General features: G+C 54.1%; 1 protein-coding gene across 4 annotated transcripts in view; it reads left to right on the forward strand.

Moving 5' to 3' along the window:
- LOC142825942 (microtubule-actin cross-linking factor 1, isoforms 6/7-like) overlaps positions 1 to 17,436 on the forward strand; it is a 186,953-nt gene that overhangs the window by 30,241 nt on the left and 139,276 nt on the right. For all 4 annotated transcript variants that reach the window (XM_075918189.1, XM_075918188.1, XM_075918187.1 and 1 more), the window contains one exon: positions 7,101 to 7,312. In XM_075918189.1, the coding sequence (XP_075774304.1) occupies positions 7,101 to 7,312 (212 nt within the window). The remainder of the gene's footprint in view (positions 1 to 7,100; positions 7,313 to 17,436) is intronic.

Genomic DNA, 17,436 nt, shown 5'->3' on the forward strand with positions numbered 1-17,436 from the left:
GCATAAAGGGAAACAAGAAGACCTTTTATAAATACATTAAAAGCAAGAGGAAGACCAAGGACAGGGTAGGCCCACTGCTTAGTGAGGAGGGAGAAGCAGTAACAGGGAACTTGGAAATGGCGGAGATGCTCAATGACTTCTTTGTTTCGGTCTTCACCGAGAAGTCTGGAGGTGTGCCTAACGTAGTGAATACAAGCAGAGAGAGGGTAAGTTTAGAAGATAGGATACACAAAGAATAAGTTAAAAATCACTTAGGAAAGTTAGATGTCAGCAAGTCACCAGGTCCTGATGAAATGCATCCCAGGATACTCAAGGACCTGATAGAGGAGGTATCTGAGCCTTTAGCTATGATCTTTGAAAAATCATGGCAGACAGGGGAGATTCCAGAAGACTGGAAAAGGGCAAATATTGTGCCCATCTATAAAAAGGGGAATAAGAACAACCCAGGAAACTATAGACCGGTCAGTTTAACGTCTGTCCCAGGGAAGATAATGGAGCAGGTAATTAAGGAAATCGTATGCAAACACTTGGAAAGTAATAAAGTGATAGGGAATAGCCAGCATGGGTTTGTGAAGAACAAGTCATGCCAAACTAATCTGATAGCTTTCTTTGATAAGATAACGAGCCTTGTAGATAAGGGAGAAGTGGTGGATGTCATATACCTAGACTTTAGTAAGGCATTTGATACGGTCTCGCATGATATTCTTATTGATAAACTAGGCAAATATAACTTAGGGCCACGATAAGGTGGGTGCATAATTGGCTGGATAACCGTAGTCAGAGAGTTGTTGTTAACGGTTCTAAATCCTGCTGGAAAGGGATAACAAGTGGAGTTCCTCAAGGGTCTGTTTTGGGACCCGTACTGTTCAATATCTTCATCAATGATGTAGATATTGGGATAGAGAGTACGCTTATTAAGTTTGCAGATGATACCAAACTGGGTGGGGTTGCAACTTCTTTGGAGGATAGGGACATAATTCAAAATGACCTTAGCAAGTTAGAGAAATGGTCAGAGGTAAACAGGATGAGGTTTAATAAAGAGAAATGCAAAGTGCTCCACTTAGGAAGGAACAATCAGTTCCATACATACAAGATGGGAAGCGACTGTCTAGGAAGGAGCATGGCGGAAAGGGATCTAGGGGTCATAGTGGACCACAAGTTGAATATGAGCCAACAGTGTGATGCTGTTGCAAAAAAAGCAAATATGATTCTAGGTTGTATCAACAGGTGTGTTGTAAGCAAAACTCGTGAAGTCATTCTGCCGCTCTACTCTGCACTAGTTATGCCTCAGCTGGAGTACTGTGTCCAGTTCTGGGCGCCACATTTCAAGAAAGATGTGGAGAAATTGGAAAGGGTCCAGAGAAGAGCGACAAGAATGATTAAAGGTTTAGAGAACATGACCTATGAAGCCAGGCTTCATGAACTGGGCTTGTTTAGTTTGGAAAAAAGAAGATTAAGGGGGGACATGATAGCGGTTTTCAAATATCTAAAAGGGTGTCACAAGGAGGAAGGAGAAAATTTGTTCCTCTTGGTTTCTGAGGACAGGACAAGGCGTAATGGGCTTAAAGTGCAGCAGAGCAGGTTTAGATTGGACATTAGGAAAAAATTCCTAACTGTCAGGGTGATCAAACATTGGAATAAATTGCCAAGGGAGGTGGTGGAATCTCCCTCTCTGGAGATATTTAAGAACAGGTTAGATAGACATCTGTCAGGGATGGTGTAGACGGAGCTTGGTCCTGCCTTGAGGGCGGGGGGCTGGACTCGATGACCTCTCGAGGTCCCTTCCAGTCCTATTATTCTATGATTCTATGATTCTAAGAAGGCTAATGGCATATTAGGTGCATTAGGAGGAGCATTGCCAGCAGATCCAGAGATGTCATCATTCCCCTTTATTCGGCTTTGGTGAGGCCGCATCTGGAGTTTTGTGTCCAGTTCTGGGCCCCCCACTACAAAAAGGATGTGGACACATTGGAGAGGGTCCAGCGGAGGGCGACCAAAATGATTAGGGGGCTGGAGCATATGACTTATGAGGAGAGGCTGAGGGAGTTGGGTCTGTTTAGTCTGCAGAAGCGGAGACTGAGGGGCGATTTGATAGCAGCCTTCAACTTCCTGAAGGGAGGTTCCAAAGAGGAACTAAACATTAAAAAGGTCGTAGAGCAGTTTTTAAACTAAGAGATGGGGGAAAGCCGATTGGTGCAGAGATGCACGTAAATCGGAGGGAGACTTCTCTTAGAGGAGAATCCATTGACAGAGATTCTCTAAGCTGTAGTCAGAAAGAGAGGAGGGGAGAGGGCAAACCATGGGCCAGAGCAGACAAACAACCGCATAGAAAGGAATCCAATGCATCGGGGAAGGGCAGACAAATAAGCAGTGGCAAATTTTTAAAGTGCTTGTACACAAATACTAGGAGTCTGACTAATAAGATGGGTGAACTAGAGTACCTTGTATTAAATGAGGAGATTGACATAATAGGCATCACTGAAACCTGGTGGAATGAGGAAAATCTGTGGGACACAATCATACCGGGATATAAAATCTATAGAAAGGATAGAGCAGGATGGGTGGGTGGCGGAGTGGCACTGTATGTGAAAGATAATGTAGAATCAAATGAAATAAAACTATTAAGTGAATCAACATGTTCAATAGAATCGCTATGGATAGTAATTCCATGCTCCAATAATAAGAAATTAGCAGTAGGGATATATTACCGACCACCTGACCAGGACAGCAATACTGACATTGAAATGCTGAGGGAGATTAGAGAGGCTACCAAAATAGAGAACTCTATAATAATGGGGGATTTTAATTACCCCCATATTGACTGGATCCATGTCACCTCAGGAAGAGAAGCGGAGATAAAATTTCTCAATGGCTTAAATGACTGCTTCTTGGAGAAGCTGGTGCAGGAACCCACAAGGGGAGAGGCAATTCTCGATTTAGTCCTGAGTGGAGCGCAGGATCAGGTCCAGGATATAACCATTACAGGACCGCTTGGGAATAGTGACCATAATATAATAACATTCAACATTCCTGGGGTGAGAAGAACACCTCAGCAGTCCAGCACCCTGGCATTTAATTTCAGAAAGGGGAATTACACAAAAATGAGGAGGTTAGTTAAACAGAAATTAAAAGGCACAGTGACTAGAGCCAACTCCCTGAAAGCTGCATGGAAACTTTTTAAAGACACCACAATAGAGGCCCAACTTAAATGTATACCCCAAGTTAAAAAAACATAGCAAGAGACCTAAAAAAGAGTCACCGTGGCTTAACCGCCATGTAAAAGAAGCAGTGAGGGACAAAAAGGTATCTTTTAAGAAGTGGAAGTCCAATCCTAGTGAGATAAATAGAAAGGAACATAAACACTGTCAAATCAAGTGTAAACATGTAATAAGAAAAGCAAAAAAAGATTTTGAGGAACAGCTAGCCAAAAACTCAAAAAGAAATAGCAAAATGTTTTTTAAGTACATTAGAAGCAGGAAGCCTGTTAAAAAACCTGTGGGTCCCCTTGATGATCGAGCTATAAAAGGAGCAATCAAGGACGATAAAGCCATTGCGGAGAAACTAAATGATTTCTTTGCTTCAGTCTTCACGGCTGAGGACGTTGGGGAGATTCCTGAATCTGCACCGTCCTTTGTGGGAGATGAATCTGAGGAACTGTCCTGGATTGAAGTGTCATGAGAGGAGGTTTTAGAACAAATAGAAAAACTTAATGTTAACAAATCTCCGGGACCGGATGGCGTTCATCCAAGGGTTCTAAAAGAACTCAAATGGGAAATTGCTAAGCTATTATCTGTGGTTTGTAACCTATCCTTTAAATCGGCTTCCGTACCTAATGACTGGAAGGTAGCCAACGTGACACCAATATTTAAAAAGGGCTCTAGAGGCGATCCTGGCAATTACAGACCGGTAAGTCTAACTTCGGTACCGGGCAAATTAGTCGAAACAATAGTAAAGAATAAAATTGTGAAGCATGTAGAAGAACATAATTTGTTGGACAAAAGTCAACATGGTTTCTGTAAAGGGAAATCCTGTCTTACTAATCTATTAGGGTATGTCTGCAGTAGCCCCCTAGTTCGAACTAGGGTGGTAATGTAGGCAACCGGAGTTACAAATGAAGCCCGGGATTTGAATTTCCCGGGCTTCATTTGTATCTCGCTGGGTGCCGCCATTTTTAAATGTCCGCTAGTGTGGACTCCGTTCCGCGTGGCTACATGCGGCACGGATTACGTAGTTTGGACTAGGCTTCCTATTCCGAACTACCGTTACTCCTCGTTTCACGGAATAGGAAGCCTAGTCTGAACTACGTAGTCCGTGCCGTGTGTAGCCGCGCGGCACGGAGTCCGCACTAGCGGACATTTAAAAATGGCGGCGCCCAGCAGGATGCAAATGAAGCCCGGGATTTGAATTTCAAATCCGGTTGCCTACATTACCCCCCTAGTTCGAACTAGGGTGGTAGTGTAGACATACCCTTTGAGTTCTTTGAAGGGGTTAATAAACATGCAGATAAGGGGGATCCAGTAGATATAGTATACTTGGATTTTCAGAAAGCCTTTGACAAGGTCCCTCACCAAAGGCTCTTATGTAAATTACATGGCCATGGGATAAGAGGGAAGGTCCTTTCTTGGATTGAGAACTGGCTAAAAGACAGGAAACAAAGGGATAGAGATGTAGCCGTGTTAGTCTGGGGTAGCTGAAGCAAAATGCAGGACAATGTAGCACTTTAAAGACTAACAAGATGGTTTATTAGATGATGAGCTTTCGTGGGCCAGACCCACTTCCTCAGATCAAATAGTGGAAGAAAGTAGTCACAGCCATATATACCAAAGGATACAATTAAAAAAAATGAACAAATATGAAAAGGACAAATCACATTGCAGAACAGGAGAGGGATGCGGGGGGGGGGGGGGAGGAAGGAAGGTAAGTGTCTGTGAATTGACGATATTAGAGGTAGGGAGAGTGGGATGTTTGTGAGTTAATGGTATTAGAGGTGATAATTGGGGAAACTATCTTGGTAATGGGTGAGATAACAAACATTTGAACTAAGTCCTTGTTGGAAAGTGTCGAATTTTAACATGAATGACAGTTCAGAGGATTCCCTTTCAAGTGCAGATGTAAAAGGTCTTTGTAGCAGAATGCAGGTGGCTAAGTCATTGAGAGAGTGTCCTTTCTGGTTAAAATGGCAAGAAACTGTTTTCTCTTTGTGATCTTGTCTGATATCTGTTTTGTGGGCATTAATCCTTTGGCGAAGTGTCTGAGATGTTTGTCCAATGTACATAGCAGACGGACACTTTCGGCACACGATAGCATAGATTATATTTCTGGATGCGCAGGAATATGTGTTCTTGATCTTATAAGATCCTACAAAGACCTTTTACATCTGCACTTGAAAGGGAATCCTCTGAACTGTCATTCATGTTAAAATTCGACATTTTCCAAAAAGGACTCAACAAACATTTGAACTATCTCACCCATTACCAAGATAGCTTCCCCAATTATCACCTGTAATACCATTAACTCACAAACATCCCACTCTCCCTACCTTTAATATCAGCAATTCACAGACACTTACCTTCCTTCCTCCCCCCCCCCCCCCCGCATTCCCCTCCTGTTCTGAAATGTGATTTGTCCTTTTCATATTTGTTCATTTTTTTTAATTGTATCCTTTGGTATATATGGTTGTGACTACTTTCTTCCACTATTTGATCTGAGGAAGTGGGTCTGGCCCCCGGCTGGGCCCACCCAGCCGCTGTGGGGTGCAGGGCTCGCTCTGTCTCGCCCCCGGACAGACCCACCCAGCCACCATAGGGTGCAGGGATCGCTCTGTCTCGCCCCCGGACAGACCCACCCAGCCGCCGTGGGGTGCAGGGCTCGCTCTGTGTCGCCCCCAGATAGACCCACCCAGCCGCCGTGGGGTGCAGGGCTCACTCTGTCTTGCCCCCGGCTGGGCCCACCCAGCCGCCGTGGGGTGCAGGACTCACTCTGTCTTGCCCCTGGCCAGACCCACCCAGCCGCCGTGGGGTGCAGGGCTCGCTCTGTCTTGCCCCTGGCTGGGCCCACCCAGCCGCCGTGGGGTGCAGGGCTCGCTCTGTCTTGCCCCTGGCTGGGCCCACCCAGCCGCCGTGGGGTGCAGGGCTCGCTCTGTCTTGCCCCTGGCCAGACCCACCCAGCCGCTGTGGGGTGCAGGGCTCGCTCTGTCTCGCCCCCGGCTGGGCCCACCCAGCCGCCGTGGGGTGCAGGGCTCGCTCTGTCTTGCCCCTGGCTGGGCCCACCCAGCCGCCGTGGGGTGCAGGGCTCGCTCTGTCTTGCCCCTGGCTGGGCCCACCCAGCCGCCGTGGGGTGCAGGGCTCGCTCTGTCTTGCCCCTGGCCAGACCCACCCAGCCGCTGTGGGGTGCAGGGCTCGCTCTGTCTCGCCCCCGGCTGGGCCCACCCAGCCGCCGTGGGGTGCAGGGCTCGCTCTGTCTCGCCCCCGGCCGGGCCCACCCAGCCACCATGGGGTGCAGGGCTCGCTCTGTCTCACCCCCAGCCCAGCCCTGGCCCGGCCCCAGCGTTCACTCGACACCTCCCTGGCCTGCGTGGCTCAGCCCTGGGGACAAACGCCCCAGTGGGTGCCGCACTGAGCTGCCTGTTCCGATGGAAATGCAGCAGCCACGGGGGCCGTGGAGATGGTCGGACGCGGTGTTGGGGGGTCTGTCCCAGCAGTGCACTGAGGTTCCCAGAAAGCCTGGGACAGGCCCCTCACCACAGGCTCTTGAGCAAACATCTGCCCTGGGGTAGGAGGGAAGGGCCCGGCCTGGGCGGTCCCTGGGAACGACGTGCAGAGAGGTAACTAGCGCCCCCGGCTCCGTCCTGGGACCGGCCCGTTCCACCTGGTTCTCAGGGCTTGCGGAGGGGGTGAGCGTCCGGCGGGCACGAAGGGGCGCTCGTCAGGGGCGCTGCTAACAGACCGCTGGAGGGGCCCGCCCAGAGCCAGGCTGGACTCTCCGTCCCCTGCGTCTGAGCCGGAGCGGCTCTTCCCGGCAGCAGCGGTGTGCTCGGCAGGGCGGTGGGTCTCCCGCGGGCCCGGCAGCCGAGTGCTCCCCTGACTGGAATCCCTCTGCAGGGGAGGAAGCCCAGCTGGCCCAGGAGAAGGTGGAGGCCCTGAGGATGAGGTATCTGATCCTGGGGCAGAGCAGCGGGGACATCCAGCACCGGCTGGCGCAGACTCTGGAGGCCTCGTCCCACGTGGACTCTGCCCGGGAGGACCTGGATCTGTGGCTGGGCCGAATGGAGAAGGAGCTGGCCTCCGGGCCCAGCCCCGGCGACAGAGAAAAGGTACCGTGGGCCGGGCCGGGGAGGGGCTCAGGATCGCTCCGGGGCGGGGACTCAGCACGCCCCTCCACCTGCGGGCTCGCCTCTCCTGCGCCCAGCGGCCCCCTGCCCGTCCTGCCAGGCTCCAGCGCCCGCCCCTCGTCTCTCTCGTGCCAGGGCATGTGCAGCAGCTGGGAGAGGGGCCCCGAGCCAGGCCCTGCGGCCAGGGTTCCCTGCAAGTGGGGGGCGGCCCGGCGTCACGGGCCCCGCCAGCCGTGCCCAGGCAGAGGGCTGACAAAGCACCTGAGAGGCTGGGCTGCCCCCACTCGGTGACGCTGCCTGGGGCGACTCCCAGCTGCAGGCGGGGCCGTGATGGCACACGGGGTGGCAGGGAACCGCGCCGCTCGGGCCTGGGAAAGCGGCAGGCCGGCGGGTCTCCGCCCCCCGGCCAGCCTAGCGCAGAGGCGCCTGAACAGCACGCGCTGAGGAGAGACATTTTCAAACCCGCGCCCGGCGCCCTCACAGTGCTGGGCCCTGGTGTGTGAACAACCGTGGGACACGCCAGAGAGCGTTGGCTCACTAGTCACCGCCGTGGGGCAGCCCCGGCCGGCTGGGCTGTCTCAGTGCTGCGGGGCGGCGCCCGAGCTAAGCACAGCGATTCTCCTGGCCCTGGACTCCCCGCGCCACGGCGCACGGCCCGGCTGAGGAGCTGGTACGGGATCCAGTTCATGCAGGAGGGGAAGGGGCTGCTGGAACCGGGCCTTGCCGAGCACGGGGAGGAGTTGCTGCCAGTCCCTGGCCTGGGGGAACCGGGCCTTGCCGAGCACAGAGGAGTTGCTGCCAGTCCCTGGCCTGGGGGAACCGGGCCTTGCCGAGCACAGGGAGGAGTTGCTGCCAGTCCCTGGCCTGGTGGAACCGGGCCTTGCCGAGCACAGAGGAGTTGCTGCCAGTCCCTGGCCTGGGGGAACCGGGCCTTGCCGAGCACAGGGAGGAGTTGCTGCCAGTCCCTGGCCTGGTGGAACCGGGCCTTGCCGAGCACGGGGAGGAGTTACTGCCAGTCCCTGGCCTGGTGGAACCGGGCCTCTCCGAGCACGGGGAGGAGTTGCTGCCAGTCCCTGGCCTGGTGGAACCGGGCCTTGCCGAGCACGGGGAGGAGTTACTGCCAGTCCCTGGCCTGGGGGAACCGGGCCTTGCCGAGCACAGAGGAGTTGCTGCCAGTCCCTGGCCTGGTGGAACCGGGCTTTGCCAAGCACGGGGAGGAGTTGCTGCCAGTCTCTGGCCAGGTGGAACGGGGCCTTGCCGAATACAGAGGAGTTGCTGCCAGTCCCTGGCCTGGGGGAACCGGGCTTTGCCAAGCACGGGGAGAAGTTGCTGCCAGTCTCTGGCCAGGTGGAACGGGGCCTTGCCGAATACAGAGGAGTTGCTGCCAGTCCCTGGCCTGGGGGAACCGGGCCTTGCCGAGCACAGAGGAGTTACTGCCAGTCTCTGGCCTGGGGGAACCGGGCCTTGCCGAGCACAGAGGAGTTACTGCCAGTCCCTGGCCTGGGGGAACCGGGCCTTGCCGAGCACAGAGGAGTTACTGCCAGTCTCTGGCCTGGGGGAACCGGGCCTTGCCGAGCACAGAGGAGTTGCTGCCAGTCCCTGGCCTGGGGGAACCAGGCCTTGCCGAGCACAGAGGAGTTGCTGCCAGTCCCTGGCCTGGGGGAACCGGGCCTTGCTGAGCACAGAGGAGTTGCTGCCAGTCCCTGGCCTGGGGGAACCGGGCCTTGCCGAGCACAGAGGAGTTGCTGCCAGTCCCTGGCCTGGGGGAACCAGGCCTTGCCGAGCACAGAGGAGTTGCTGCCAGTCCCTGGCCTGGGGGAACCGGGCCTTGCTGAGCACAGAGGAGTTACTGCCAGTCCCTGGCCTGGGGGAACCGGGCCTTGCCGAGCACGGGGAGGAGTTGCTGCCAGTCCCTGGCCTGGAGGAACCGGGCCTTGCCGAGCACAGAGGAGTTACTGCCAGTCCCTGGCCTGGGGGAACCGGGCCTTGCCGAGCACAGAGGAGTTACTGCCAGTCCCTGGCCTGGTGGACTGTGCGCTGCGCGAATAAACTTCCTTTTGTTTGTTTTAAACCTGCTGCCCATTAATTTCATGTGGTGACCCCTTGTTCTTACATTGTGGGAATAAGTACATACTTTTCCCTATTCACTTTTCCCACACCAGTCATGATTATATAGACGTCTATCAGATTCCCACTTAGTCTCCTCTTTTCTAAGCTGAGAAGTCCCAGTCTTTTTAATCTCTTCATATGGGACCCGTTCCAAACCCCTCAGCATTTTTGTTGCCCTTTTCTGAACCTTTTCCAGTGCCGATATCTCTTTTGTAAGGTGAGGCGACCACATCTGTAAGCAGGATTCAAGATGAGGGTGTCCCATGGTTTTATACAGAGGCAGTAAGGGTACGTCTACACTACAGCGCTAGTTCGAACGAACTTAGTTCGAATTACTTAATTCGAACTAAGCTAATTCGAACTAACGCGTCTAGAACTAAAAACTAGTTCGAATTAGCGTTTTGCTAATTCGAACTAGCGTGTCCACATTAAGTGGACCCTGAAGCGGGGTTAAGGACGGCCGGAAGCAGTGCCGGCAGGGCATCAGAGGAGGACTTAGAGCGTGGAGATGCTGCCTCAGGCTATCCGAGGGCTGTGCTTAAAGGGACCCGACCCCCACCCCAGACAGACAGTTCTCACGGGTGCCCCGCTTGAAAACCAGTCCTGGCTTGGAGTGCCCGGAGTACCCACACTGCCATCATCACACCACTCGGCCATCAGCCCGGCTGCACTTGCCGCAGGCTGCCATCTGGGGAGAGGGGGCAATCGGGGGGCTGCAGGAGAGCTTCCATCCCCAGAAGCCCGCAGAGCCAGCCCAGTCCTCCCCATCGGGGGCTCGTACCCCATTCCTCCCTCACCTCCTTCCACTTACCCTTCCCTAGCCCCCCTTCTTATTGATGTACAAAATAAAGATAACGTTTCTTCCAACATTGACTCTGTCTTTATTGAACAAAACTGGGGGAGACTGGGAAAAGGAGGTGGAAGAGGGGAAGAGAGAGGCTGGGAGAGGGGAGGGCAACTAACATGATCAGGGGTTGGGAACAGGTCCCAGATGAAGAGAGGCTACAGAGACTGGGACTGTTCAGCTTAGACAAGAGGAGATGGAGGGGGGACAGGATAGAGGTCTCTAAAAGCAGGAGTTGGGTGGAGAGGGTGCATTCAGAAAAGTTCTTCCTGAGTTCCCATAAAGAAGGACTAGAGGACACCAAAGGAAAGGAATGGGTAGCAGGCTTCAAACTAGTAAGAGACAGTTGTTCTTGACAAAGCAAATAGTTAACCTGCGGAACTCCTTGCTGCAGGAGGCTGTGAAGGCTACAACTAGAACAGAGTTTAAAGGGAAGTGAGATCAAGTCATGGAGGTTGGGTCCATGGAGTAGTCTTAGCCAGGGGGTAGGAGTGGTGTCCCTGCCCAAAGTTTGTGGAAGGCTGGAGAGGGATGGCACGAGACAAATGGCTTGGTCACTGTCTTCGGTCCATCCCCTCCAGGGTCCCTAGGGTTGGCCGCTGTCGGCAGACAGGCTACTGGGCTAGATGGACCTTTGGTCTGACCCAGGACGGCCATTGTAAGCTCAGGGCTCAGGGTCGGGGGTCTCAGTGGACCGCCTTGATTCTCTTGCACACCTGCTCCTGGGTGGCCAGGCTGGCAGCTCTCCTGCCCTAGCCGGCCACTTTCCTGTGCCTAGTGCAGAGATCGTGGACAAGGTCCACGATGTCCGCACTAGCCCAGGAAGGTGCCCGCCTCTTGCAGTCCCGGGCAAGCTCCCGGAAGCTGCCAACCTGGTCCCGGGAAGAGGGGGAGGGCTGGGGGACATCGGGTGGGTGGCTCGAGCCGTGCCACGTGCAGGGTCTGCTGGCTGGGTGCTGGCAGGCTTGCACCTGGCACGGGCACCGTAGCCAGCCCGTGCCCCTTTAAGGGCTCCGGGGCCGGGAGGGGGGCAGACGAGTTTCCCTGGTGTTGGCCAGAGTGGCCACCAGGGAAACCTGGGGAGGGCTAGCTTCCCACTAGTTCGAATTAAGGGGCTACACACCCCTTAATTCGAACTAGCTAATTCGAACTAGGCTTAATCCTCGTAAAATATGGTTTTCCTAGTTCGAACTAAGCGCTCCGCTAGTTCGATTCAAATTGGAACTAGCGGAGCGCTAGTGTAGCGCCTATGAATGTTAGTTTGAACTAACGTCCGTTAGTTTGAACTAACATTGTAGTGTAGACATACCCAAAGATATTCTCTGTCTTATTCTCTATCCCTTTTTTAATGACTCCCAATATTCTGTTTGTTTTTTGACTGCTGCTGCACACTGAGTGGATGTTTTCAGAGAACTAGCCACAATGACTCCAAAATCTTTCTCTCTTGAGTAGTTGTAGCTAAATTAGTCCCCATCATATTGTCTGTATAATTGGGATTATGTTTTCCAATGTGCATTACTTTACATTTATCAAGGTTAAATTTCATTTCTCATTTTGGTGCCCAATCACTCAGTTTGGTGAGATCTTTTTGAAGCTCTTCACAGTCTGCTTTGGTCTTAACTACATTGAGCAGTTTGGGATCATTTGCAAATTTTACCACCTTCCTGTTTACCCCTTTTCTTGATCATTTATAAATAAGTTGAAAAGGATTGGTCCCAGGACAGACCCTTGGGGGACCCCACTTGTTACCTCTCTCCACTCGGAAAACCGACCTTTCATTCCTACCCTTGGTTTCCTGTCTTTTAACCAGTTCTCAACCCACAAAAGGACCTTTCCTCTTATTCTATGACAACTTACTTTACTTAAGAGCCTTTGGTGAGGGACCTTGTCAAAGGCTTTCTGGAAATCTAAGTACACTATATCCATTGGATCTCCCTTGTTCACCTGTTTGCTGACCCCCTCAAGAACGCTAGCAGATCAGTAAGGCAGGATTTCCCTTTACAGAAACCATGTTGACTTTCCCCCAACAAATTCTATTCGTCCATGTGTCTGACAATTTTATTCTTCACTATAGTTTCAACGGATTTTGTCCGGTACTGACGTTAGCCTTACCGGTCTGTAATTGCCAGGATCGCCTCTAGAGCCCTTTTTAAATATTGGCATCACGTTAGCTCCCTTCCCGTCGTTAGGTACGGAGGCTGATTTAAAGGAGGTTACAAACCACAGATAACAGCTCAGCAGTGTCCCATTTGAGTTCTTTCAGAACTCTTGGGTGAGGCCGTCTGGTGACTTGTTACTGTCAGTTTATCAGTTTCTTCCAAAACCTCCTCTAATGACACCTCAGTCTGGGACAATTCCTCAGATTTGTCACCTAAAAAGAATGGCTCAGGTTTGGGAATCTCCCCAATATCCTCAGGTGGGAAGACTGGAGCAAAGAATTCATTTAGCGTCTCCACTATGACGTTATCATCTTTGAGTCTCCTTTTATCTCGATCATCCAAGGGCCCCACTGGTTGTTTAGCCGGCTTCCAGCTTCTGATGTACTTAAAAAACAGTTTGCTGTTACTTTTTGAGTTTTTGGCTCGCTGCTCTTCAAACTCCTTTTTGGCTTTTCTTGTTGCATTTTTACGCTTCATTTGACAGCGTCCATGCTCCTTTCTATTCTCCTCACTAGGATTTAACTTTCACTTTTTAAATGACGCCTTTGTATCTCTCACTGCAGCTTTTACTTGCTTGCTAGGCCGCGGTGGCACTCTTTTGGTTCTTACTGAGTGTGATGTAGTGGGGGTACTTGCTGGGCTGTGGTGACTTCTGCTGTCTGGAGCAAGACCCAGCAGGGAAAACCTCACTATGCAAAGGTGTCGCCAAACCTGTTGAACCAGACACCCCCCATGGAGAGGAACAAAGGAAGGGGGATTCTACCCTGGCTGGGGGGCAGGGCTGGAAGAGTGGGTGTTAGTTGCTGTCTGGGAGCATGGAGGAGACAGCCTAGGGAAAGGGGCTGGACTTTAGGGGCCCAGTCTCCCCCCAACTCAAGGGGGCCTGAGGCATCCTAGCCCAGCTCTGTGACCAGATTACATCTGTGCTGTGCTGTATCCTGGAGAGGCAATAAACTTCCTCTATTCCACCGGCTGGTGCAGTCTGTTTGTGCCATTTCGGGGTGCAGGAGACGGGGGACCCCCAACGCGCCAACACACTGGTGTCAGGAGCGGGATGCACTGCACCCCGTGGATGGAGCTTCCAGCGGCGAGCGACAAGGCGCAGTGAAGCAAGAGCCCTGGAGCCAGGCGTGCTGGAGACAGAGCGAAGCGGTTCCTGGGAATCGTGGGGCGCTGCAGCACTAGACTGGTGAGTCTGCACCAAGGGGACCAGCGGGCAGATGGCCTACGCCCAACTCTTGAAGGCAGAGCTGGTGGGGCTGTGCAGAGAGAGGGGCTTGCCTGTGCGGAAAGCAACCAAGGCCCAGCTGATTGCCCAGCTGGAAGAGAATGACCAGCCACAGGGCCAGGATCTTGTCCCCAGGGGAAGCAGCCAGACCCCCCCGAGAGTGTGTCAGGCTCAGAGAGGGGGAGGAGCGCTGGAACCCACCGGAGAGATGAGACAGCGTCTCCCGGGAGGCCTGCAAGCTGCAGCCCATCTAGGGCAGGGGCCAGCCAAGCAGAGTGACCTGGACAGGGAAGAAATACATCCTGGTGGTGGTGGACTTTGCCACCCGCTATCCCGAGGCCGTGGCCCTGCCCTCTATCGAGGCAGACATGGTGGCAGATGCCCTGCTGACCATTTTCAGCAGGGTGGGGTTTCCCCAGGAGGTTCTCATGCAGGACTGGGACAAGTACCTACCACACCTGCTGTTTGCATACAGGGAGGTGCCCCAGGAGTCCACGGGGTTCTCGCCGTTCGAGCTGTTATATGGGAGGCGAGTGAGGGGCCCCCTGGACTTATTGAAAGACGAGTGGGAGGGGAAGGTCTCCCCGGAGGGTGAGCCGGTCGTGGATTACGTCCTGACGTTCCGGGAAAGACTTGCCGAGCTCAAGGGCCTGGCCAGAGAGAACCTGAGCAGGGCCCAGAGGAAGCAGAAGGTCTGGTACGACCGCAATGCACGGGCCCGCGCCTACGCTACCGGGGACCAGGTGATGGTCCTGATCCCCGTGCGGAAGAACAAGCTGCAAGCCGCCTGGGACGGCCCCTTCAAGGTGGTTAAGCAGCTGAACGAGGTGAACTACGTGGTGGAGCTGACGGGCCGGACGCGCGGCCAGCGGGTATATCATGTTAACATGATGAAGCCGTACTGGGACAGGGAGAACTTGGTGCTGGCCGTGTGTAAGCCCTGGGAGGAGCTGGGGGAGAATCCCCTGGTGGGCCTGTTCCCTGGGACCGGAGAGGACTCTTTACTGGAGTCAATTTCCCTCTCGGACCAGCTCACCCCGGCCCAGCAGGCCAAGATCCGAGAGGTGCTGCGCTCCCACCAGCAGCTGTTCTCCGACAAGCCTGGTCTCACCAACCTGGCTGTCCACCGGGTGCAGACGGGCACTCACCCCCCGGTGCGCTGCTCCCCATTCAGAGTCACGGGGAAGACAGCCCAGGACCTGGAGAGGGAGGTCCAGGACATGTTGGCCCTGGGGTGATCCAGCCGTCCTCCAGCCCCTGGGCCTCTCCGGTGGTGCTGGTCCCCAAGAAGGACGGGTCGATCCGGTTCTGCGTGGACTACCAGAAGCTCAACGCCATCACGGTGTCCGACGCCTACCCGATGCCAAGGCCCGACGAGCTCCTGGACAAGCTGGGGGGAGCTCGCTACCTCACCACCCTGGACTTCACCAAGGGCTACTGGCAGGTGCCGCTAGACCAGGAGGCCAGACTGAAATCGGCTTTCATCACGCCACTGGGGCTCTATGAGTTCCTGGTCCTGCCCTTCGGCCTCAAAGGGGCGCCGGCCACCTTCCAGCACCTGGTGGACCAGCTGCTGCGGGGAATGGAGAACTGTGCCCTAGCGTACATCGATGACATCTGCATCTTCAGCCAGGCCTGGGAGGACCACGTGGCCCAGGTCAGCCAGGTACTGGATCGGCTGAGGGAGGCTGGGCTGACCGTAAAGGCTGGGAAGTGCAAGGTTGGAATGGCCGAAGTGTCCTACCTGGGCCATAAGGTGGGGAGCGGCTGCTTGAAGCCAGAGCCGGCCAAGGTGGAGCCATCCGAGACTGGCCTGCACCCCAGACCAAGAAGCAGGTCCAGGCTTTCATTGGGATGGCGGGGTACTACCGGAGGTTTGTGCCCAACTTCAGCTCCATCGCTGCCCCGATCACAGAGCTGTGCAGGAAGGGGAGGCCCGACAGGGTGGTCTGGACGGAGCAGTGCCAGAGGGCTCCTGTGCACTGAAGGAAGCCCTGGCCAAGGCCCCAGTGTTGGTAAATCCAGACTTCGACAAGCCCTTTATCGTGTTTACGGACGCCTCGGACACCGGGCTGGGGGCGGTGCTGATGCAGGCGGACGAGAAAGGGGAACGTCACCCCATCGTGTACCTGAGCAGGAAGCTGCTGCCCCGGGAGCGGAGCTATGCGACCGTAGAGAGGGAATGCCTGGCCATGGTGTGGGCCCTGCAAAAGCTGCAGCCGTACCTGTTTGGCCGGCGTTTCATGGTGTTCACCGACCACTGCCCCCTGACCTGGCTGCACCAGATGAAAGGGACGAACGCCAAGCTGCTGCGGTGGAGCCTGCTCCTGCAGGACTACGACATGGAAGTGATCCACGGCAAGAGGAGGCCAACATCATCGCCGACGCGCTCTCCCGTGGCGAGGGGCCCGAACTTCCCCAGGTCACGAGCGGAGTGACCCTGCTCAGTTCGCTCTCGGAGGGTACGTCTACACTACAGCGCTAGTTCGAACTAACTTAGTTCGAATTAGTTAATTCGAACTAAGCTAGTTCGAACTAACGCGTCTAGAACTAAAAACTAGTTCGAACTAGCGTTTTGCTAGTTCGAACTAGCAAGTCCACATTGAGTGGACTCTGTACAGGGCTTAAGGATGGCCGGAAGCAGTGCCGGCAGGGCATAAAAGGAGGACTTAGAGCATGGAGATGCTGTCTCAGGCTAGCCGAGGGCTGCGCTTAAAGGGTCCCGACCCCCATCCCGGACACACAGTTCTAAGGGGTGCCCCGCTTGCAAAGAAGTTCTGGCTTGGAGTGCCCTGAGTGCCCACACTGGGCACATCACACCACTCGGCCATCAGCCCGGCTGCACTTGCCGCAGGCTGCCATCTGGGGAGAGGGAGTAATTGGGGGGCTGCAGGAGAACTTCCACCCCCAGAAGCCCGCAGAGCCAGCCCAGTCCTCCCCATCGGGGGCTCGTACCCCATTCCTCCCTCACCTCCTTCCACTTACCCTTCCTTAGCCCCCCTTCTTATTGATGTACAAAATAAAGATAACGTTTCTTCCAACATTGACTCTGTCTTTATTGAAAAAAAACTGGGGGAGACTGGGAAAAGGAGGTGGGAGAGGGGAAGAGAAAGGCTGGGAGAGGGGAGGGCAACTAACATGATCAGGGGTTGGGAACAGGTCCCAGATGAAGAGAGGCTACAGAGACTGGGACTGTTCAGCTTAGAAAAGAGGAGACGGAGGGGGGACAGGATAGAGGTCTCTAAAAGCAGGGGTTGGGTGGAGAGGGTGCATTCAGAAAAGTTCTTCCTGAGTTCCCATAAAGAAGGACTAGAGGACACCAAAGGAAAGGAATGGGTAGCAGGCTTGAAACTAGTAAGAGAAAGTTGTTGTTCTTGACAAAGCAAATAGTTAACCTGTGGAACTCCTTGCTGCAGGAGGCTGTGAAGGCTACAACTAGAACAGAGTTTAAAGGGAAGTGAGATCAAGTCATGGAGGTTGGGTCCATGGAGTCCTATTAGCCAGAGGGTAGGAGTGGTGTCCCTGCCCAAAGTTTGTGGAAGGCTGGAGAGGGATGGCACGAGACAAATGGCTTGGTCATTGTCTTCGGTCCATCCCCTCCAGGGTCCCTAGGGTTGGCCGCTGTTGGCAGACAGGCTACTGGGCTAGATGGACCTTTGGTCTGACCCAGGACGGCCATTGTAAGCTCAGGGCTCAGTGTCGGGGGTCTCAGTGGACCCCCTTGATTTTCATGCACACCTGGTCCTGGGTGGCCAGGCTGGCAGCT

This window comes from Pelodiscus sinensis, unplaced genomic scaffold (genome assembly GCF_049634645.1).
Source record: "Pelodiscus sinensis isolate JC-2024 unplaced genomic scaffold, ASM4963464v1 ctg119, whole genome shotgun sequence".
Taxonomy (NCBI): domain Eukaryota; kingdom Metazoa; phylum Chordata; order Testudines; family Trionychidae; genus Pelodiscus; species Pelodiscus sinensis.